The sequence below is a fragment of the Onychostruthus taczanowskii genome, unplaced genomic scaffold (genome assembly GCF_017590055.1).
Source record: "Onychostruthus taczanowskii isolate IOZ18803 unplaced genomic scaffold, ASM1759005v1 scaffold75, whole genome shotgun sequence".
Lineage (NCBI taxonomy): Eukaryota > Metazoa > Chordata > Aves > Passeriformes > Passeridae > Onychostruthus > Onychostruthus taczanowskii.
Window position 1 is genome coordinate 1,072,933 of NW_024505339.1, and position 23,214 is coordinate 1,096,146.

Here is a 23,214-nt window from a genome sequence, read left to right on the forward strand (position 1 = left end):
AATTCATTTCAGGTTCACAAGGATTCAAATAATGTCCGGGAGACTTGTGTTTATCAAAATGCTCATAATTTATAGTTGTAACTTGTTCCAGAAAGTCTTGCTACTCTCACTGAACCTAGGGGGAATTCTGCTGATTTACTAGTTTATTTGTGTGTAGGATTCAAAATTTACTTTGGTCTGTTAAAACTCTAAGGCAGCTGATAGGAAAGATAGAAAGAAAAAAGCAAAGCTTCAGAGAGTCTGCAAATATCAAAGAGTTTTTAACAAGAAACCTGGAGGAATTACCATGGATCAGTTCTTCCTGCCTGCAGTCGCTTCCTTTGCCTCTGGCCAAGTCTGAGTTATTCAGTTCATTGCTGGTGTCCCTGAGGTGGCTTTTCCAAGTTTCTCTGATAATGCCAGATTCCTCTGTCACCCAGTTTTGCTCTCTATCTCAGTGACAAAGCAGGATGACCCAGCCATCAGGGCACTCACTTGGTGTTTGAGAAAACCCAGCTCTTGCTTTCACTGAGCCACATCCTTCCTGTGTGAGCCTTACCAGGCTGTGTTCAGCGGGGCAGGAAGGTACAGAGGGATGCTCAGCCTTTGTGCAGAACCTGAGGATTGACCACCTCCCTTTGGTACCCCTGTCTCTCTGGCATTTTGAAGCATTTTTTGTTGTGTTTAAATACTTTTGACTCTGTCTTGGCTTCCTTTCTGCCAGGCAGCAGTGGGAGCCCTCCCTGGGCACAGCTGAGCACACGTTGAAGCACTCCTGCCCTGTTTACTCCTTCATCCTCCAAAACTCAGGAGCCAGATGGATCTAAAAGCACAGATAGGCTCATTGCTTCCCATGGTTCTTGTGCTTGCCTCATACCAGTCTATTTTCTGTTACAAGATGTTAACTCCGTTTTTATATGTATTTTAAACTTTGAGGGGGGAAAAAAGAAGGAGCAGGAGTAGACACTTTCTTCACAGCATTGTGAGTTTATGGTGGAGCTTTTAGAGGGAAAAAATAAACCAAGAAGTTAAACTGAATTATGTTCAGTGATAGGTAGATACAAAATGTCCTTTCAGACCCGGCTTAGCGGCTTGTTGCTCTCTCCTGTAATCAGTTCTCTTCTAAGTGATAGCCCTTGTGTGCAGAGTGTGAAGAAACAACACTTGGCAGTGTAAGAGGAAGTTCTGGGGCTGTGCAGGTAATTACAAACTGTACAGTAAATGACAGTAGTGGGTAATTCAGGCTCCTTGTGTTGCCACCTCCGTGCTGTAACCTGCTTGGCCCTTTGTCCTCCCCCACCCCTTTCATTTTTCCCTGTCACACGGCCATGGCCTTTATGGTGGGAAATTTCATGACCACCTAATCTTGAATTGTGCCAAGTCAGGAACTTGGATAGGTGTGTGGCTGCTGTTGCCATTCTTTGGAGAGCTGCTTATTTATTTATTTCTTGTATGGGAAGCCTTACAACCTTTTTATCTCCTTACAATGTTATTGCTGCCAAAACCCTTGACCGTTCAGCAATTAGACTGCAATCCTCTGAGCAGCGTGTTATTGGAAATCTTTAATTGTTTCTGTGCCATTGTAAAACACCGTAGCTTTGTGAGTATTTTACCATTGTGCTGAGAGTCAATGATATTTAAGAGCCCAGGAGGAGATGCTTGGAAACTGCTGCAAAAAGCCTGGAAGATCAGCAGAGTCATTCCAGTTACTGCTGTCAACTCTGACTGAAGTTGCCTTATGAGCTGAGGGTTGCTCTGGTTGGAAGTGCTTGAAATAGAGAAAGTGGTTGATGAGCCCTTCATGTCTTGTCGAGCCTGGTAGGATCAGGGCAGACTGCAGCAGTTGTTTTCTCCATTCAAGTGTGCATTGTGTGCTCTGTGTTTGTAGGGCTGCAGAAGACAGCCTCCTACTCCATCGGGGATGTGATGGGAATGTGCAGGCAGGGGAACCTGACCCCTTACCCTTCCTGCCCACCCCTCCACACAGCTGAGCTCACCCTGCACACTGCATGGGCTTCCTGTTGACAGAGCAGAGTCCTCGGGGATTTCTCATCTTTTTTATTTCTTTGCTGCTTTTGATGAAACAAATGCAGTGCTTAAGAGGCCTCTTACTACCCAGTGATTACTGAAAACTGTTCAAATAGGTTGTGGTATTTGCATAAAAGTAGTATGGTCTGTGCAGAGTTGATCATTAACCAAGCCAGGGCTGTATTGTTCATAACTACTTTTCCTGTTTGGCTTTTCCTTTTATTCCCCTGGAAGCTGTGAGTATTTGTCTCACCGATCCTTCCTGGTAAGGGCTGGGAGAGACACAGAGATGGTTATCAGACATCAGATCAAAACCTGTGCCACAAACCAGTGTTTCAAGGACAAACCCCCCACGCCACCACTCTTTTTGAGCAATATGTTTTAGTTAGGAAGCCCATGCTGCTGCGCTGCCAAATTGATGTTTTAAAAGAATTTAAATGGTAGAGTTGACTCTGAGATTGTGTTGTCTTGAAACATCTGCAGATGTTCCTGTCTCTGGAAATGCTTGGGATTTTTCTAAAGACCACAAAGCAGAAGGACCCCGGTGAGATTATCAGCAGAAAAAGACCTTTTGGGGCCACTTAATAGCTGGCTGGGATTTTTTTTTTTTGGGACTCTACGTCCTTGCACCTTTATCACAGAGCCCCTGGTAAAATATTGCTTCATTGTTTTTAAACTAACTTCAAGCTAACTTTCTTGACAGTTGCTTCTGACTAGTGTTTGTGGGGTCAAAGAAAGTTTAAAATTCTGCATCCCATTCTGTAGTAGGCTCTGAAGAGCTGCTGTCTCCCCTGTATTGGTCTGACAAACAGCATTTAAATTATCAGCACGTATGGGCTTAAAACTAGTTCAGCAAATATTTTTCTCCAGTGTAACATATGTAATGTGTACAGAGCAAATCTGCAACTTGAGTTTCCAGCCATGGTGTTTTATAGCAGCTGCTTGAAGACTGAAATTTTCACAAACACATGGAGCAAAACTCACTCCTGTCCTTAATAATAAACACTTGTGCTTTTGCTGAAGTATTCCAAAGCCACCCCTTTGCTTTCCATGTGCAGCTTGGCCAGAGCTTGAATCCATCAGCTTGAGAAGGAACTGCAGACTGGCAAGAGCTGTTCTGCAGCCACCTATTGCTGGGTTGTGTGGGATTAACCAAGTGTTTTGTGACAGACAGCAGCTTTCTGGTTCAAGGACATCAGCCTGTGGATGAGGGAGGATGGGGAGAAGAAAAGCCTGTAAAGGTAAACTTAAAAGACAAGAGTTGCTGAAAGCTGGGAGTGACAGGAATCCAACCTGGAAGATCTCAATGTGGATTGGCAATCTTTTGGCGTTGGCATCTTGATAAATTTGGGCACTTGTGTTATATTGAGGTGACAGGCTCCTTGTTCAGTGCATATTCCTGTTTATCCAGTACTTGTCTGCCCCTCATCAACATCGTGTTCAGCTCTTTGGGCTCTCTGATTTACTTGCAATAAGCCATTTAAGCAGAATGCTTTTCCTCAAAACACCTTTGTTACAAGCAGGCTAAATCCAGACTGCTGAAGCAGAAATGATTTAGTCCTTTCTTTCAAACAAATGATCTTTGTCACTTATTAGCGAACTCTTTCATTTGTTCACACACTTCTCACAATGGCTTAATGAGCTCCATGCTGTCCCACCAGGCTGGGCTGGCTCCTGCCAGGGATCTCCTTGGGAATGCCACAGGTCAGGGTTTGGGTTGCACTCTTAACTTCCAGCTTTTCCCTGGAAGAGCACAGGTCTGTGACATCTGACTGCTGCAGTGTGGTTTTAGTTTAGGCACCCAGGTGGATCAGAGTAAGTTCATCCCAAGGTCCAGAGCTGTCTGGAGGTGCCCAGGGTGGATTGGGACCCCTGTTGAGTTGAGCTTGGAATTGTCTGTACTGTGGTGTTACTGTGTATACTGTGCTGGATTTTCTCACTCCTTGTGATTTGTTTGCCAGCATGAAGAGAATAAATTCGCTTCTCTGAGCCTCTTGTTGCCCTGCAGCCTCTTTTCATACAGAATCCCAGCTGGATGCTTTGGAGAGGGCTGTTACCTGTGGCTTGGCTCAGGCACCTGTAGCTGACAGACAGGCACGGGCAGCTCTGGTCTGGGTGTATTGCTGTTTTGTGAGAGTCCAAGTGGCAGGTGGGACTGGAGTAGGGTCATTTTGATGAGCAAATGATAAATTTACCTTGGTCATGTTGCAGTGTAAAGGGGAATCCATTTGCACAAAGGTGTAAAAAGCTATCATTAGTCTTACCTTTGTCCTCATGTTGGTTCCCTGCTTGCTTTCTGCAACTCGGTACTGAATTAAAATGAACCCAAATTGTGGGAGGAGTTTTACTAGGTTTTTTTTTTTGTTTGTTTAGTTTGTTTGGGTTTTTTAAGGGCTCATTGCATGGTGGTGTGTGAAGAGCTTGTCACTGGCTTTGTTGTTGTTATTGTTAGGTTTGGTTTGTTGTTTTTTTTCCCTTTATTTGCTTTGTAAAAGAGATGGAGAAATCAAAAAACAAATGCAGAGTGGAACAGCCGCATTCCTCTGTGGCGCAAAGGCTGAAAGACAGTTAGTCTAAATAAAAACAAACAGTTTGTCAGCACCATTTCTGGCCCTCCTGTTGGTTTGCCATGATGAGAAAACTGCAAGAAAGCAAAAATAGGAATATCCATGTGCCTTGATAGCAAGTGGGGGTGACACAAACACCCACCCCAGAGGCGAGTGATGCTGTGCCCAGTGTGTGTGAACAGCACTGGTGTGTGGGGTGCTGAGCCAGCCCAGGAGCAGCATTTTGGGAATTGGGGTCAGGAGATGGACCAGGACATCACCCAGATTCCCAGCACAGTCCCCAGCAAAACCTTGACACTGCTGTAATCTTCCTGACTCTTTTGTCCTTAGTTCCTTCAAGTACATAATGAAATGTTCTATGAGAGGCTCTCTAGCTTGAAATTAAGCAAATATCTATTCTGGAGCCTTTTTAAAAGCTGTTTAAGAGCCTTTTCCCTAAAGTACACTGTGTTCTTGTTAGAGACTTTGCTGGTTCTGTGGTACATAGCAGTGTTTAGTATTCTGATGGTCTTTCTACTTTAATGTGTGGTTTTTAAAGGGGTTTCTATGCTTTTAGGAAATACGAAGACCTGAGTTAACCACAGAAAATTGGCTGCCAAACTGCTTAAAGTGCTAATTCTGCTGAAATTTAGCACCTGACTTTTGCAGGGATAAACACATCTGGAATCTCTACTCTTCTGAGTTCAAACTCCTGTAAAATAAAACTTTTATTTAATGTGTTTCCAGTCTGAGTCTTAGTCAGCAAAACTTTGCAGGGTTTTTATGTTGAGTTGAAAACTCCTTTATATGCATTTTGAAGTAAAGCATTGACATCCTCCTGAAAGTCGCATGAAGGTGCTAAAAGAATTGGTTAATTTGCAGCTGTGCTGAGAAATCACAAATGCAAAACTGCAGGGCGGTGCTTCAGAATGAAGCACTTTACTGTTTTTCCTTTGATTTACTTTTTTTGTGAGCAGATACCATGAAGAGTGGATGGTTCACAATACTGCTTCCCTGCTTGTATTTAAAGTAGCTGTGTAAAAGCATTTCAATTCTTAGGAACATTTTGAAGAAGTTTTCTTGTCTCCTATGTAGAAATCTCCCAGTTCTTTTTGCCTCTTAGGGTGCCCTTCGTTTCAGCTTTTATTTAAGTTGGGAGATGCTGTGCTGGTGTTAGACATCCCACAGTCTGTCAGCTTCTGTTTAAAGTGGGGTATGGTGAGTGATTAATGGAAATTATTTCGGGAATAAAGGACTCCTGGTAAGCTGATCCCTATTCAGAGCACCAAAAGAAAAAGCAGAGTCACAAGGGATGTTGTCTCCAGGAAGAACTTGTAACATCCGCGGGGGGAAGAGTTGGATTGGAAAGTGATGCTGAGCTTGCATTTTGAAATGGATTATAATTATATCTCATGGTCTGATTTGGAGAGCTTTTCCTGATGGCTCCAGAGGCTGATTGTCACTTACACCAGCAGAATGTTGGAGTGGTTTTTGTGGCTGCTGTCAGGGTAGGTGTGCTCTGAGCTCCTGGGGACAAGCAGCCTTGTCTCTCCAGGCTGTTACCCCATTCTCTCAGTGCTGGGTCGCTGAACCCAAAGTGAAGCTGTGTTTCTTCTTTGCTTTGCAGCTTTAAATCGAATCTGAAGTTTGTATTGACCTTGCTTTGTGCAAGGAACTGTCCTTCTAAGTGCTGACCTGGTTTGAAGGCACAGAATCCATTAAACTATTCCAGCTATAAAATATTTCCGATCCTTTGTCTTTGATGATTCCTTACTTCTAGCTGATTAAAATTTCAAGTTATTAGTTGCAGCCACATTTAAGTTTTTATTCCCTTAATTGTAGCTTCCCTGTTCCCTAAAATAAAGTCCCTGGCGTATTTGCAAGGGGGAGCAGATCAATGGCCCAGTTACTGGATGTATCATCACAACAGGTAAAGCTCCCTGTGACTTCCAGTTTCAAATCAAAACCTATTGAAAGAAACCTGGCACGTGGCAGTTCTCTGTGAAACAGCCCACAAACCATCTCACATCACTGGCTGCTGCTGACTGTCCTTTTTGCTAATCTAAAGGGACAGTCGTTCCTAAACCGATTTTACTGTTCCTGCTGGAAACTGTCATTCAGGGATCAAATACCATTGCATGGGGAGGATGCAGTGAGAATGAGAGAAAATTGAAAGTGCTGAGTGCTGCAGAAGTTAAAATACCGAACAAATAACTTCCTTCTATATTTTTATGAGTCAAATCCAACAGCCTCTTGATGATTTTTGATGCTTTTGGTAAACAAGCATCTGCTTCTTCTTAGCAAGAGGAAAAGGCTTATTATTCAGCATTGATTTCTTTGTGTAGAGACAGAGTGGTCCTTGTTTTGGTGCTCTATTTACAGGGGTCTGTTAATGTATTTACTGAGGGCAGCCAACAAGGCTGTGATCAGAGCCAGGCAGCTTCCCCAGTGTAATTCCCCCATGCCATGCCCTGGTTGGGGTGGTTGCAGAGCCAAGTCCTGGCACAGTTCTGCTTCTCAAGGCAGCAGGAGCTCTGCTCCCTGGCTGACCACAGGAGCTCTGCTCCCTGGCTGACCACAGGAGCTCTGCTCCCTGGCTGACCGCAGCCATGCTCGCTGCTGGCCACATCCACTGAGACCAGAAAAAGACAGAGCAGTGTCCTCCTGGACCAGTCACATCCTGGAGGAGCTCTGCTCCCTGGCTGACCACAGGAGCTCTGCTCCCTGGCTGACCGCAGCCATGCTCGCTGCTGGCCACATCCACTGAGACCAGAAAAAGACAGAGCAGTGTCCTCCTGGACCAGTCACATCCTGGGCCTGTGCCTGGGGAGCTGTGGCTGCTGGGAAGGGAGTGGGGACACAGGGTGCCCTGCCTTGAGCGGGTGCTGGGGACTTGTCACCTCCTGGTCACACCCATCTCGGGGAGGCGGCCAGCGCTGGCCACGCTTCAGCAAGTCAGTGATCTCCTTCCATCTGTAAAGTGCTGGACATTCTTTGTCTAAATATAGGGGACCCTGGACTTGGCTGTGGCAGGGAGGGACAGTAAGTTGACCTCGGTGTGTCTCCTGTCACTTGTGTTACAGTCGTATTTAAAGCAGATGGGTCCTTCTTGTGGGACACTGCCAGTCAGGCCAAACATGGTCAGGTCTGTGACAGTGACATGCAGGGAGATTGGCATAAAAAAATTTTTATAAAATATCTCATCTTAAATGTATTTAATCATAGTGGGGAGAGGCCAGGTTGTTAATTAACTGCTGGAGGGTCTGTCAGCTGTCATTTAAGGTTTAAAAAGAAACGTGCTGTGTCTGAAGGCAATGCTTTCAAACTCTGGTGGCAGAGGAGATTACTGTGTGGTTTAAAGATAATCAACATGCGCTGTGTTAATTAGGAGAGAAAAAAGATAAGTATGTGTCAATCAGAGGGGTGTTCTTTCTGAAGATTAACTAATCAAAAAGCTGGTGGTTATTCTTCTCTGTTCCTTGATGCGATAGATTATCCTTAGGAAGTTTTCTCATGTTGATTAAAGTGTTTCTAAGAACATATTTGTGGAAGCATTTTGTTGGTACCACAGCAGCTGGCTCACTTTGGGCAGGCTGAGCTGGTAGGAGCATGGCATGTGGTGGTAAAACACTGTGGAGTGTTCTCCTGGGTATTGCTGTCCTGCTCCATGAACCCAGTGGTATGCATTAAAAATGCCCAAGGATGTTTAAACAGTATATGGCACAAGAAGAATGTCATGTAGAGCTTTCATCTGGGAATGTCTTGACTTGGAGACCTGGAACCCTTTGGGGACTATCATGTAAAACAAATTCCTTTCATGGTCTCTCTTCCGGTCTGGGTCTTTTGCTTTAAAAAGTGCAAAGAATCAAATTTCTTCTGTAAACACCAAGTGCCCAGATTTCTTAATCAGCATCCTAATTGTGTTAGCCACCCCCTTCCTAGTCCATGAACTGCCGTGCTCAGACTGCAGGAAGAACGATTTTGTGCATATCTTCAGTCTCAAATTCCAGAGACATCAGGGATTTGTTTGCACAACTTGTTTTGTTGCTGCTTTTTGGAATCTTTTTCTCTCTGGATGGATTCTCTGAAGCTGCCTCAGAGGCTGAACATGGGCCACCAACGCGTGCCTTGCTGGAACTCCCTCTCTGCTGCATTGCCAGAGAGATGGGCAGCAAAGCTTTTTGCTATTTGTGCTGCATGGAAAATGGGTCCTTTTCAGTCTGTGATAACTTAAATCATCCCTGCTTTATTCCCTTCTTCACTGCCATGGTAATCCTACAACCTGTGCCCAGGTTTGCTGATCTGTCATCAGCAGGGTGTCCCCCCAGTCTGCGCTGCTCCTCGGCGGTGACAACAGCCACAGCTCAGCTCAGCACCTCTCCCTCTCCCCAGCCTCAGCACCAGGACATTCCCTCCCTGCCGAGGGCTGGCACAAGCGTGGGGCCAGGCTGGGCAGCGAGGTGGCACAGGCAGGGCTGCGTCAGGGCTGCTGTAGGAGCAGGCGCTCAGCAGCAGCCCAGTGAAACCCAAGCTGGAGCTGCCAGCAGCAGGCTGGGCACGGGGCTGGGTGGTGAGGAGGCAGCTGATGTCCCTGCCAGGGCTCTGCCTGCATTTCCTGGGCTTTAGGAGTTTGTTGAGCTGGTTCATCTGTAGGCCAAGAGTATGTGAGGGGAACAGGAAACCCGCATGGACTTTCGCTTCCATCAGACACCATAAAATGCTGTTCAGCTTAAAACAAAACCCAGTCTGCTTTCCTTTGCCTGTAAGGAACAAATCCCAGCCCTGCCTGTGAGGAAATACATCGGATGGGAGTGTGAAACTCAGCCCTGCAGAGCAAGGCTCGGGGCATCGGGAGGCAGAGGAATGCTGCAGGTGCTTGGGGTTGTCTCAGCACAGTGCAGCCCTGTCGCAGCTGCGTGGGCTGGAAACTTGGGCTGCAAACAGCAGCTGTTGCTGCTCCCTTCGCCGGCAGCAGGCAGGGATGAGTTTCTGGCAGGGATAAGTTTCTCAGCCCAGAGCTGTTGTCTTCCATGCAGTCTCCAAAGGATGCCGCTGCTCTCTCCTGCATACCCAAGTTTGCAGAGCTATTTCTGAGCTCAGTTCAAATGGTCCGGTGGCAGAGGAACTCTAATGGCATGTCATGGTTGTTTCCAGCAGTGGGTGTGACTTGCAGACTGGTAACTCACTTGGGTGTTGAGTGGTATCAAAGCTTCCCACAGCCTGGTGGGATGACCTGAGGTTGGTTTGATCCTGTCTCTGAAACTGGGTGGGGTTGTTTTGTGCACCTGAAGCAGTTGTTCTTCGCTTGCACAGACAGCTGTGGTCCCTTTGGCAAGTTGTACCCTCTCTGAATTCAGCAGAAATTCTCTCCTTGCTTGGAGCAAGATAAAGGAATTAGTGCTTTGGAATTCATACTCACACCCATCCACCCTCACCTTTGACTGTCTTCTGGCAAACTGTTGTCTTAGTTTGGTTTCAGAAGTTGTCCATATTGGAACCCAGAACAAGGGAAAAGGTGACCTGGTGCTAGTGAGAAGGGATCAGTAGGTAAGTTCGTGTGGATGAGTAACAGTTGGCATTGCAGATCTCTCTGTGATGATGCCTGTCTGTGTCATGGAAGCAGAGTTCTCTCTCCAGGGAGCCCCACCTTGGAGCAGAGGAAGTGCCTGCAGACAGTTCCTTTAAAAAAAAAAAAAAGGCACAAATGCAGATGTTGCTAAAAATGCAGTTTGCGTCAAACCTCTGAGCCCAAGTGGGTTCCCACGCTCAGTTTGTTTTTCTCCTTGGGCTGTTTCTTAAGTTGCAAAAGTGCTGAGTGGTGAGAGATGGCCTTTGGTGGAGAACCACTTCCCTTTTCGCTCCCTGCCCTCGGTGGTGTCACCTCTGCTGACACTGTGACTGACCCCTTTTCAGTAAGCTGTGGCCCTTGTTTTGTTTCTGTTTTGGGTGTCAGAGAAGCCTGTGCTTGTCTGTGTTTGCTGCCAGCTGACCCTGTTAATACAAATGTCAGTACAGGGCAATCCTGAGTTATCCTTGCCTTTTCATTTTCCCTGCAGGGTTTTGGTGGGTTTTCTTTATTAGTACCTGGTATTGTGCTTCACACAGCTCTGAGATCTGCCCTCTGTGTGAAGAGAATCAAGCACCTTAATTCCTTGCCTAGGAGCAAAGGTTTAAACTGGAAACCAAACATTGCTTCCCTCTATTTAATTCATTAATACTGTAGGCAGTTATTAAACTAGGTGCTTTAAAAAGTAAACAAGGGAAGTAGGGATGTTGTTTATTGAAAAACAAACAACAGTGAAGGTGAAAGAGGCACTTCCCTGAGGAGGGATGCTGGGGGAATGCAATGCTTTCATCTGGTGTTTGAGGGAGAAGTGCCCTGCGCTGCCAGGCTGCACATAATCCAGCTGTGCACCCAGCTGCTGGTGCACCCTTGGCTGTGGGACTGATGCTTTATTAACCAGGACTTTTCTTGTGGGCAGGTGAAGGGGTGGGAGGCTGGCAGCGAGAGCTGCCCCTGGAGCAGGTGTGATGCCAGGCCCCAGGAGAATGGGAAACAGCCAGTTTGGGAAGGGGGGCAGGAAGAGGGAGGGAAGTGGCTTGAGGTGCTGAAAAATCCACAGGCTGCTGTGCCCGCCCTCCTGTTACATCTCTCATGCCAGGCCCAGCAGGCTGCGGGGAAATTCCTGCCTGTGGAGAAGGGGAAACAGCCAGTTTGGGAAGGGGGGCAGGAAGAGGGAGGGAAGTGGCTTGAGGTGCTGAAAAATCCACAGGCTGCTGTGCCCGCCCTCTTGTTACTTCTCTCATGCCAGGCCCAGCAGGCTGCGGGGAAATTGCTGCTCTTGCAGTCCTGGCTGCTCCAGAGCTCGCTCACATGTCCCCAGCTGCCCTCTCTCCCTCCTTCCACACCTCGGGAATGAGCTAAGTATTGATGCCTGCTGTGCTACTCCTGCCAGCCTTGGAATTTCAGTCTTTTTGTTTGGTTTGAGTTTTGCAGCCGCTGGATTAAGGGAAGATGATGGAGCTGAGCTGGCAGCTGAGGTGTTAGGGCAAAATCTGGGGGGCTGTTGAGGGACTGCACATGGGGAGCTACAGCTGGAGCCAGGCTTGGCATTGAAATCCCACTGTAGCTGCTTCAGAGCTCTTTTCTGCAGGGCTCTGGTTAATAAACACCCACTAAGAGAAATTGTATTTCTGTAAATCATACAGGTAGTGGACTCCCATTCAAATCTGAAGTACCTTGATATCCTCATTTCCCCAGCCACCACTTTTCTATCTCTCATTTCATCTAAGAATTAGGGTAAGTGGGGTGGGAGGATGTGACCCCATGCAGTGCCCGTGTGCTTTGGGCATGGCTGTGAGGAGGTGACAGCACAAGGAGGTTTGGCCTTTGCCACACTGACCTGTCCTGTACGTGGTGTGGGAGGATGTGCATGGAAGGACTTCTCCTGCCGAGCCTGTCAGGGAATGGTGCCAACTTTCTGGTTGTGCTACTTGGCAAGTGCCCGACCAAGGGCTGGGCTGGACAGGACAGAGCCTGCTGTAAAGGAGCTGCTCCGATGAGTGAGGAGAGCCTTTTGGAAAGTCATCCTCAGGCTCACAACAACTTAATTAAGTGTTTATTAGGATAAAACATTGCCAGCAGCCGTTCAGGTGCCTCCTTGCCTTATTCCTAAAAAGGTTTTCTGTCCTTTCATTTGTGAAGCAGTTTCAAGAGAAAACAGCAAGGTTCCTTTTTGAGTATTTTACACTGAGGACTGAGGGTTTCTCATTGAAATTGGAGGGTGGTGCAGATTCACCTGGCTCCTGGCTGGGAGCTGGAAGGCATTGTCCAGGGGGTCGTGACAATGCATCCAGTGATTTATCACATCTCTTTGGCACAGCCCCTAAACCAGTAACACTTTCTCTTTTGTGTCCTCAAACCAGGGTATTTGGTGTTTGTGCTTGCAGTTTATGAATGGAGCTGTACAGTGTAACATCTGGGAAGGCATTTATTATTTGTTTGTCATCTGTTAAGTTCTGTGTGGATCTCATTTTGTAGCATAGTGAGAATTTAGTTTGAACCATGCAGTGATTTCCTTGTGCAGGAGGAGCTCAGCCCTGGACAGCACATCAGGGAGCACAGGAATCACTTCTGTTTCCTGCTCTTACTGCTGGTTAGAAGCAGAGCCTTCTGAGGGCTGTGCTTTTTGTGCAGAAGGCTTTAAATAGTTCTGATGTGGCTTGTACAATTTCTGCAAAATCTTTTCTGCCTGGGAGAAAAATTGGTACAAGTAGTGATATCTGTAGGAGTTGCTTAAGTCCTCTGCTTGCATTGGTTCACTTCCCAGTGAGCAGGGAATTACAAATAGCACATCCCTGGTGGCCTTGAGGCTGCTGCTTCACTGCAGAGGTGAACATGGAACAGAAGGGGTTTTTCCCCCAGCTGTAGTCCTGAGAATTGTGAGCTCTTTCATAGGTATGTCCTGAGTAAGTCTTCTCCTGAAAAAACCTGCTGTGCAGTACAGACGACTGATGACAAGCCTGGGGTGCTGATAAAACACAGCTCAGCTTTGTTACCTGTGCCAAGTTGGCTTCTTGTCTTCTGCTGTCCTGGACTCAACTTCTCCCCTAACCACGTTGAGTGTCTTTTAACACCAGTCTGTTCCAGGAGAGTGTTTCAAAGAGCCCTGAAGCTCCCCTAGGCTCTGGCAAGCCAGATTTTGTGAAGTATTTCAAAGCCCACGTTATGCTTGGAAGCCATGGAGCTGTCAGCAGGGTGAAATCAGTAGTTGTTTAGAGCCTTAATTGCCCTTTTCACAGATGCCTTTGTTACCTTTTGTGGTTTTGAAGTGTCTCAGACTGGGGTCTGCTGTTAGTGTCCCACCTGAGGAATCCTTTTTCTTTGTATATCAGGGACGGTATCCAAAGGTGATCTTGCCCTGAAATAGGATGCTTTAGGTGAAGATCATGCCAGGAACTGTCCAAACAGGGTGGACCCAAATGGAGCAGCCATCTGAGTGTGGCACAGAGGATGTCAGGCCAGTGATTGCTCTCCTTTTTTGTCCATGTAGTGCATCACAGGCACCAAAATCAGCATTTGCTGAATTTAGCATTAGAGCTACTTGGACTTTCCCACGAATTTGTTGCCTTTCCTCCCAAGATTTTCTTTACTGCTTGAATGTCAAAGCAAGAGCTTTGTTGTCTGTGTGTGTATTATGGGTTTCTTTTCTGGACACTGATGCATCTGGGGTTAGAATTTAAGGCAGGTGATGCCAGGGGTGCCAGTAGTGCCTTGGCTGCACAGGGGGTGTCCCCACTTCTGGATTTGGCATGAGCTCTTGTCTCCATGGAGCTGCTGTTCTCCCAGCAGTGCTGATGGCCATCTCCTGCCCTGCGGGAGGTGCTGCCCTCCCTGCCTGACCTCCTTGTTCCACAAGAATGATCTGCTTTGCCACATTCTTCAGCTGTTCCAGCCCTTTGTATGGGAAATTACTTTCCCTTTCCCTAGTCCTACCAAGTTACACTTAAAGCCTGTGGTTAATGGCCCAAAACAAGGCTCCCCTGGCCTTAGGAGAGAAGGTGGCCTCCTGGGAGGATGCACCTGATGGGAATCTCTTTAGTTCTGCTGCTCGTTCCTTTCCAGGCTGGTGGCTGAGAGCTGGTGATAAGGGAAAGTGATGGAATTGAGAAGATTTTTAACCTCCTGGCCCTCTTAGCTACATGCTACATTATCCACTAAAAATAGTTGCTAATTTCACCTTATGGGGGAACCTCAGGCACAGGCTAAAGGATTGCTAATATTAGTAGTTGGCTTTGCTGATAAAATGAGCAGTGTGAAAGCTGTCTGTGAGTGCTGAATTCTTTCTCCTCCTCTGCAGCCTAACATCTTTTAACAGTTTTCTTCTGTGGTGAGATTATAATGGGAGGAGGAAAATTAATTTTTATCATTAATAGTACTATTAGTATTTTTTTAAGTGTCCTTAAGATAACGTGGTGTTTCTCTAGTTCAGGCTGTAAGAAACTATGTAGCTTGAGAACTTTGAGAGGATTTATTTGTCAACAAAAGCTAGAAAGGATCAGTCAAAATTTGAACTTATTATTCAAATGAACTTATTATTTTTTGGTTTTAGCTTTAATACAAGTAGAGAACTCTCTGATACATTTTAATTTAGGATGAGTGTTTTTCTCCTTTTCAAAATTCCGTTCTTATTGAGACATCCAGAGCATGTTTGACATCTGGTTCAATTTTAGGAAGAAAGTTCTGGGAGAAACTTTGTCACTCAGGAGTGCTGAGGGTATGACAGCACAGTCTAAACATTGGGATGTGCTGCAGCCTTGAGAAAAGTCTTTCTGCCTCTGTGCATCTGCTTTTCTGGAGCTTGGAAAACTTCATTTTTTTATATCCCTGGCAGCAAAATGGAGAGGTGCCCAGAAATGTGCTCGAGCTTAGGGGGAAATCCAACTTCAACACAAGCTTTTCTAATTCTTTTACTTCTAAAAATGTAGTCAGAAAATCCTTTGCTAAAGCAGTCAACCCCAAATAATGCAGAGTTTTTAACTGTATTAATTTCCCAGTCCTTAGAGGAAGGGAATAACTAACTAGGTTTGATATTTGCTTAAGTGGAGAAAGGAAAAATAAATTCCTAACCTCTTGCTCAGGACAAGAGTTGTCTTGAAGGACAAGCCAACATCTTTTCAAAGCATGGAGCTGTTGGGATGCACGATGCCAGAGACTCTCCCATCCTGTTATCATATTCATCAACCATCCTGTTGACTAGAGAATTGTTTCTGGCTTTCTTCAAAGCCTCTAGGACTGTCTTATCAATTCTGAGAAAAGCAGGAACCCTTAAGTATGCAACAGGATGGCTGCATTGCAGAATCTGGAGCGTCTCTTGCTTTTTCCACGAACCACGGCATCTGCAAGAAAAGGGCTGGAAGATGTGCTTAAAATACCAGCTGTTCCTCAGTACTTGGGAGTTCTTTATTGCCCCTTTTTACAAACTTCTCTCCTCATGTGACTTCAGAAAGGGTAAAATCAAGGCATGAAGTGATGGTTGATTTCAACAGCATTACAGTTTCTTGCTTTCATGATTTATAGGTCTTCGAGAGTTAATCATCATGCAACTCACAGAGAGTAGTTTTATGATTTCTTAATCTTTTGTGTACACTAATTTTCTTTTGGCTAACTGCTGAAGGGAGACATTTGTTTCTGCAGGGCATCAGCTGTGTCTGAACCACAAAGCTCAGGGTTAACAGAGTCCATAATTACCCAGATGCGTGGGCTTGTTCTGTTCATCACCATTTAGAAATGTGGATCTGTCATCTTGACTTTCAAATCGAAAATGTAGCCATAGGTTAATCCCCCCTGCCTGCTCAGGTTGCACCTCTGCAGGCAGAGTGGCACCAGCATATGTTCTGCTTTTCAGTGTTTCTCTGTTTGTGTTGTTCTCAGTTATGCTTTGAATGTTTGCAGTACTTACATGGGGGGAAAAGTTTTTTACCAACAGAATGATTTGATCTAAATCACTTCATTGCAAAAGTGCAGAGCATACATTCAGTGCTTTTAACCTGTCTTCTTCATTGCTTTTTTCCTTTTTGAAGGCAAGACGCTTTTCCTCACTCCCTGTTTGTCTTTTCCCTTGCAGCATCAGCGAAAGCTTCCTCACTGTGAAAGGTGCAGCTCTCTTCCTGCCACGAGGAAATGGGTCATCCACGCCCAGGATCAGTCACAGGCGCAACAAACATGCAGGTGAGTGTGGTATCGATGGCTGGGGCTTGTCTGCTCCCTCCCCTTTCAGAGTCCACCTTTCTTGAGCTCATTCTCACCTGATGACACACGTTTGTCTGGCCCACGTGTGTATTAAAGCCTCACCTGCCAGTCTCAGTTCTGACAGGAAGGAAAGTTTTCAAAACTCTGCTGTTCAAACAGGATCATCAAATGAGTGACATCAGGGCAGCAGTCATGGCATGGTGGGGACTTGAGAATGAGTGCCCTCTAAAATACCATCCTGTAATTTCAGTATGAGAGAGGGAGGGGAGCATTGCCTTCCAAAACCTTTGTGCACTGCAGTGGGAAGCCTGAGTTTGTGATACGGGGTGAATAATGGTCCTTCCTAACCTGAAAGGAACCGGCTGTGATGGAGGAGAGGGAGGAGGCTTACCAGACTTACCTCCACGTGGGGATGAGGAAACCTCTGAGCAAAGTCAGTGTGACTTCTCAGAGGTGTGAGCAGAGTGAGTAATACAGAGTCAGTTATAATTCCACCTCCTTTATCTGCTGGAAGTTTGATTTGTGTTTTTGCTTTGACTCTCTCTGAAAAGTTGCTCTGAATATCGTAACTCAGACATTTCAGGGTAGGGTTTTTTTCATTGGCTATATGGTGCTTAATCACTGTTTTATAGGCATTAGATAGTGTGGGGATTTTCCCCTTCCATAAAGCAATTGGCAGGAAACAAAAATAAATTATTTGAGACCTTCAGGTGTTTACGAATGGGACAGAGATAGAAACAGAGACAGGAGTCAATGTGCTTTGCTAGAAGGTGACCAGGAAAAATGTGATTTGGTTTGGTTCCAAGTGTATATCCTTTTGTACTTTTGACACCATCAGACTGTCATCCACCTCTGCATGTGTCAGAGTTATGTATGTGATGAGTGGCCACCTCAAAATCTGTTTGCAAACATATTTATAGAAAAAGTTTAAGTCAGAAGGCATTTAATTATATGCTTCCACTCAAACATAGCACAAGCAGTACCCAAATTGCTTTGGTGAGATGCATTAATTACCAGTTGTCAAAAGAAAATGTTCTGAAACTTAAATTAAAGCTGGCCTTTCTGGTCAAGAATGAAGTGAAATGTCCTTTAGTATGAAAGTAGAGTCAGCAGTCTTTAAAAAGTTTCTCTTGGCCTGTCTTGGTTTTTAATCTCTCCCAAGTCCATTGCTGCAATCCAGGTCTCCCCCAGCACTGCTGCTGTGGCTTTGCCTCGCTGAGGAAACCCACAGATTTCCCTGCTGAACCTCTGCAAGGCAGCACAAACAGCTGTTGAGTGTCTCTGCTTGCCTCATCTACTCTCTCCAGCTGATTTGCATGAGGTCTGGAGACCTTGGTGGAAAATAATTGCTTGTCTAATCGGCCCAGAGCTCTTGGAAGCCAGATTGCCAAGGAAGCAAATCCGGTGTGTTGTAATTGCTTACAGCGAGGTGTTTGGTATTGCCAAGGCTGGCTTGCCTAAGGGGTGGGATTTTTGTTTTTAGAAGACTTACTTTATTCCTGTCTCTTCAGTTTACAGGATGAGATTTAATGAGGCATCAGTGCTTGTCCATTCCACAGTTTCCCTGTCTGTCAAGTGATGGGAATGCTCTAGTGGGTTTTTTATGGTGTTTGGAGGTTTCACTGAAGAGAGTCCCTCGTCTGAGTGTGCACCAAATTTCTGTGATTTTTTTCTAGTATCAGCAGACCAAGGCACCAGGGAATCAGTGTGTCACCTTCCTGAGCAAAACATCTGTGCCACCAGAATTAAACCAGTGATGTGGAGAGCGTGGCTGGCACAGTGTGTGCAGCTGCCTCCTTTCTGGGACACCGATAATCCATGCTCAGCTTCCATCCCCATATGTGTCGTGACTTATCTCTGGCACACAAAATTAGAAGGGGGTAGAGAGCAGACATAACTTTCCAGTATGGAATTGCTGCCTATAGATGCAATAGTATTTCAAGTGGCTTCAAGAGCATTTTCTAGGAAGGCTGACTGACCTTCCTGACCTGCCTTTTTAATTCATCAGAGGCGCTAGAATCCTGCGTGAAGAGTGAATGGGTAACAGGAAATAATTAATGCTCACACCCATTTCTCTAATCACACCTCCATCAATGGGAATCATTGGCAGATTGACTAGATATGGTACCAGCTGTCCGTATTCCTCTCCCTGGGTGGTCCTGTGCCACCTGGCAAACTTCTGTGGGATGGTGGGCTTGCTTTTCCACAACAAACAATGCCAGAGGAGGCCAGAAAAGGATGTAACTTCCCTGGGGGTTTTGCCATCTCTGGAATACTGTGAATCACTTTTCAGATCCCACCCTTGCCCATGCTTTGCACCTTGCCTGCCAGCTTGAGGAAACAAAAGCATCTGCTCAGCACAGGACAATGTGATAGGAAGCAGCAGCCCTGCCATGACTGCCAGCAAAGCCAGCTCTTCACAGGACAGGATGTGATATCTTTGTGCTGATTCTGGCATGTTAAAGCCTTTCCTTTGGTTTTTCTTAATCCAGGAAGTTTACAAAATGCCTTGTGTGTTTGGGGCTGAAAACCCTGCAAGTTGATTAAAGCTGGCCAAGGAAGCAATCCTTTACGTTCCAGCTCTGGAGATCCCGAGGCTGGCAGGGGAACAGGGAGGAGTGTGGTAAACTTTCTGAGGATGAAGGATAATGGAGCTCCTTGGCTGAGCCTTGCAGAAAGGGTTGTCGTAGAAACTTCCTCTCTTTAAGTATTGGGATAATCCAGTAGTCCAGGTGATTTTTTTTTTTAAACGCTGGAAACTTTGGCTCTTAAGAGGTCCCTGAATTACTGGGAGCAGTAAGTGGGAACTGCTACATTTTGGAGAGGGAAAGAGCTGAAGTGAAGCATCTTTCATTTCAGACTGAGACATGTGAAAGCTTCATGAGTCAAATACTTGCTGAGCTCTTCCAGGCTGTGGGCAGGAGGTGCAGGGGGACCTTTGCTTGTTGACTGACAGTTCTCAGCAATTCCCACTGTATTATTAGCTGGAACTTGCTGGAACTGAGCAGTGTTGTCAGGATTTTGCGCTGCTGTTGACGGGGGGAGATCCTGTCATGGCACTCCTGGCAGAACAAGCACCTGATGGATGACTTGGCCTTCCTGAGTACCCTATCTCCATAAATAATTTCTATTTAGGGAGGCTCGTGCCAGCCACTCCCGTGCTGGGAACAATGTCCATGGGCAGGAAGCAGCTTCAGGTGCTTGTTGCCGGTAATACTTTGTGATTTCCCTGGCACTGCTGAGTGCCTCAGTTTTCCCACCCCCAGTTAAAAGTGCATTCCCAGAGCATTGACTCATTCCCCATGTGCTGAAATGCAGTTCAAGGAGGAAGGAAGAGGAGAGCAGGGATTGCAGTGTCCTGTGTAACCTACTCCATGCGAGGTTGTCCCATCCAGAGAGGGGCTGCACAGTCCTTCAGCCTTGCTCTTCCACCAGCTATAAAAATCATTTGGAAACCAGGTACTCCCACTGGGCAGCCTTTCCTTTCTTCTCCTTCCCTTTTTTTGGTATTTCTGGATGCTGCTCCATGTCCAGGCTTTCCTTATTTCTCAGAGTCTGTGAAATAACATGGATTGTGGCACTAATGGTGAATCAGAAAGGGAGGACAGGGGGATTAACCAACCTTCCTAGAAAAGGTTGTTGTAGCTGATCCTGCTGAATATTTGCTCCTTGCAGTGTTGCCTAAACTCAGCTTCCTGGCTGTGGGGGAGTGGGAGAGAGTGGAAGAGTAAAGGATTCTCTTCTTGCTGATCTGTGCCACCCACCTGGCAGCCCTGCACTCTCCTACATGGGAATGCAGATGAATTTTCCATATAGTGATTGAAAAACCAGCCCCTTGCAGGAGATATTGCTGCTGGCTGGTACTCAGGGGTTGATGTTGGCTCTCTACGTGCCAGGAGTAGTTCTGAGAAGTCAGTGCAGCAGTGCTGACAGAAAATCATCTCACTTGTGTTTGAAATGCTTGATGTTTTAGGAACCTGTGACACTTGTCTCTTCTTAATAAGATTTAAAATCACAGTCATGCACTAGATTTAATTTTCCTTTATTTTTCCTCAGCTTCACCAGGAAAAGTGTTGCAAGTGTTTTGTAGGAAAAATTATAGGTGTTTGATTTTTCAGGTGGCAGTTCTTAGCTGCTTTTGGGTGGGGTTGGTACACAACCATAGGTAGGCATATGCTGCTCTAAAACAGGATTAAATCTCACTCCAAGGAGAGTATACTTTAGCCTGGGTAGTATTTCTGCTCTAAGGAATAAGCTGGTCTAAAAGAAATGGCAAATTTCTGGTTTGGAGCACATGGTGGAATGAGGTGTTGAACCACAGGGTGGGGTCCATTTCTAACTAGGTTGACTTGTCTGTCAAAGGAACAAAGAGTACCAAAACACTGTTTATTTCTGTAAAAAAAAAAGATAACAGAATTTAGCAGGAGACAGCATGGTAGCACAGGAATAGGTGAGCACCCAGAGCAAAGAGCAGCTGACTAAGAGATGACAAAACTCCCATCTCTGAGTAGGTGGGAGTGACAGTGACGACACTCCTGGTGACGTGTCAGGTTTCTCAGTGGACATTTGCTCTGGCTGGAGAGCCAGGAACTTGCATGTGATTTCAAACTATTTTTGTGCATTCACCTTGCCCTCTTGCCCGCAGGGGATCTCCAGCAGCACCTGCAGGCCATGTTCATCCTGCTCCGCCCAGAAGACAACATCAGACTGGTAGGTTGGCTTTCTGCTTATCTCCTGTGAACCAATGCAAAGGTTAAGCACCACTTGACAAACACACCTGTGTAACTCAGGGAAGCAGTGGTGTGTGTGTGTGTTGGAGTGGTTTCATAAGCAGGTTTGGGGAGTCTTTGCAACCACGAAGGTAGGAAAGCAGCTAGTTGTGAAAGGCCTGCTTTGGTTGTTCAGTGAGACAAATTGTATGGCTAGAAGGTTGTGCTTTGAACCCAAGTACTGAGTGTCTGTGCTCCCAAAAATACTGTAACAATTGCCAGACAGAATAGGTAAATTATCTTGGAGTCCTGTTTAAATCAAGAGTAGGTGACTTACGTCTGACCAGTGTGAGTGAGTCTGCCCTTCTGTGAGAGTTCAGTTGTGTTCCTCACTCTGCTGTCCTGACTTTTGGCATCCCAAAAGGCCATGGCTGAACAGGTGGGAGCATGTAGGATCCCCATGTAGCCATGCACCTGCACTGTACCTTGGCCTTCTGCTTTCCTGGGCTGGTGCCTCCTATAATGATGTAAAATGAGGCATCAGCATTGATGCACAATCCTGAAGAGCTGCAGAAGCCAAATGTGAGCGGTGAGGAATTTGCCTGGGACATGTTGAAGTGCTCTACAAGGCCAGGCATGACTGCAGTGATTCTGCACCTCTGAGCACTCAGTAGCCTGACGTTTGTTTCCTGTGTTTTCTTGGTGCATCTTAGCAACGTCTGCCCAAAGGACTGCCAGCATCCCAAGTGTTATTCCAACACCTCTGGTTTGCTGAATCCTCCTGAGCTGTGCTGGACATGGGCTGATTGGATGAGTATAGCTAGGAGACAGCCAAGGTTACTATGGAATGCTTTAGCTTCCCAAATGACCACTGAAAATAATTTGCCATAAGCAAGCCAAAGGACCTACTCCCCTAAATTTTGCCAGACACACCTTGCTGTCATTAAAATTTCAGTGAAGGTGATGGGAATGGGGGTTCTCAATGCTTTTCAGAATCTGAGCCAGGGTTAGAACATTGGAAACTATTGAACAGGGCATTGTTCAGCAGTATCACTGGCTACATTGTGTGATTTGGGACAAATTAGCCTTAACAGCTGAATAAGGACTTTGTGGGCTGAGACATAAACCCTTTTGTCCAGAGCTACATTTGGAATGCTGAAATCTTGCATGAGGTTAAGTTCGATAGTCTACTTGAATTTAATTGATTCTTGACGAACGAAGGGTGTGCAGGGCTGCAATGGACTCTCTCATAAAACAGCAGATACAAATGAGATTTGAAATATAAACAGTACTGAGAGAAATGCATTCTTCTCATTTTCTTGGCTGCTGTCATTCAGAGGGCTGGGTTCACAGCTCAGGGGCCAGCAGAGGAATCTAATCCTCTAAAAACCTACACTTGAAATTTGGAACAACTCTTGTTTCTTGGAGCTGTTGGCAGAGGTTTTTAGCCTTCCGTGAGAGTAGGATTAGAGCCATGGTACCAGTGTAAGATCAGTAGGAAGGAGGAAAAGGAGTTAAGAATGCAAAGTGATTGAATATGTTCCTGTAGCTTAGCAGAGCTGGGAACTTGGAAGTTGAACACACACTTTTTTTGTCTTCAAATCATTTATCTCCATGAGAAATGTGTTCTTGTATGAAACACCTACTGTTGTGGAGCGTGAAAGGTCAGTATGAACTTCTTGGAATGTGCTGTTCATAAGGGCTGGTGAAATATCACATCATACTTCTGATGATACAAGAATGCAGCAGAACATAAAGTTGGCTTGTGTTCAGGTGAGCCTAAAACTTAAGAGGAATGTAGCTGGCCCTGAAAGGACTACAGGGGATGACTTGTTTTGACCAGACTACCAATAACCTTCCCAAATTGAGGAGAAAGCTCTGTATAGATGAGCTGATTGAGAAAAACATTCCATCTCATCACAGTCCCTGAAGCCAGGCCATCCTCCCTAGAATAACTGGGATTTCAAATATGTTCATTTAAAAGGCATCAGAGCAGTTGGTGTGCTGCTGCTGGCAGGTGAGCATGTGAACTAGCACTTCATGGAAAGGTTAGAGCTTCATTTGTGGTTTGATAGGCACATTGGGGCTCTAATAGTAACTTTGGAAGTTGGCTGGTGTACAATGTCAATTCTGCTGTTTTAATACTCCAGTAAATTTAGCAAAACATCTTATCTGCCCAATCGTGGTTCTTAGCACTTTG

The 23,214-nt window shown here is 45.8% G+C and overlaps 1 protein-coding gene across 4 annotated transcripts in view; it reads left to right on the forward strand.

The window, feature by feature from the left end:
- The window catches only part of LOC121345784 (protein phosphatase Slingshot homolog 2-like), a 99,249-nt gene that overhangs the window by 43,038 nt on the left and 32,997 nt on the right, over positions 1 to 23,214 (forward strand). For all 4 annotated transcript variants that reach the window (XM_041423000.1, XM_041422999.1, XM_041423002.1 and 1 more), the window contains 2 exons: positions 16,181 to 16,284; positions 20,951 to 21,015. In XM_041423000.1, coding sequence (XP_041278934.1) covers positions 16,181 to 16,284; positions 20,951 to 21,015 — 169 coding nt within the window. The remainder of the gene's footprint in view (positions 1 to 16,180; positions 16,285 to 20,950; positions 21,016 to 23,214) is intronic.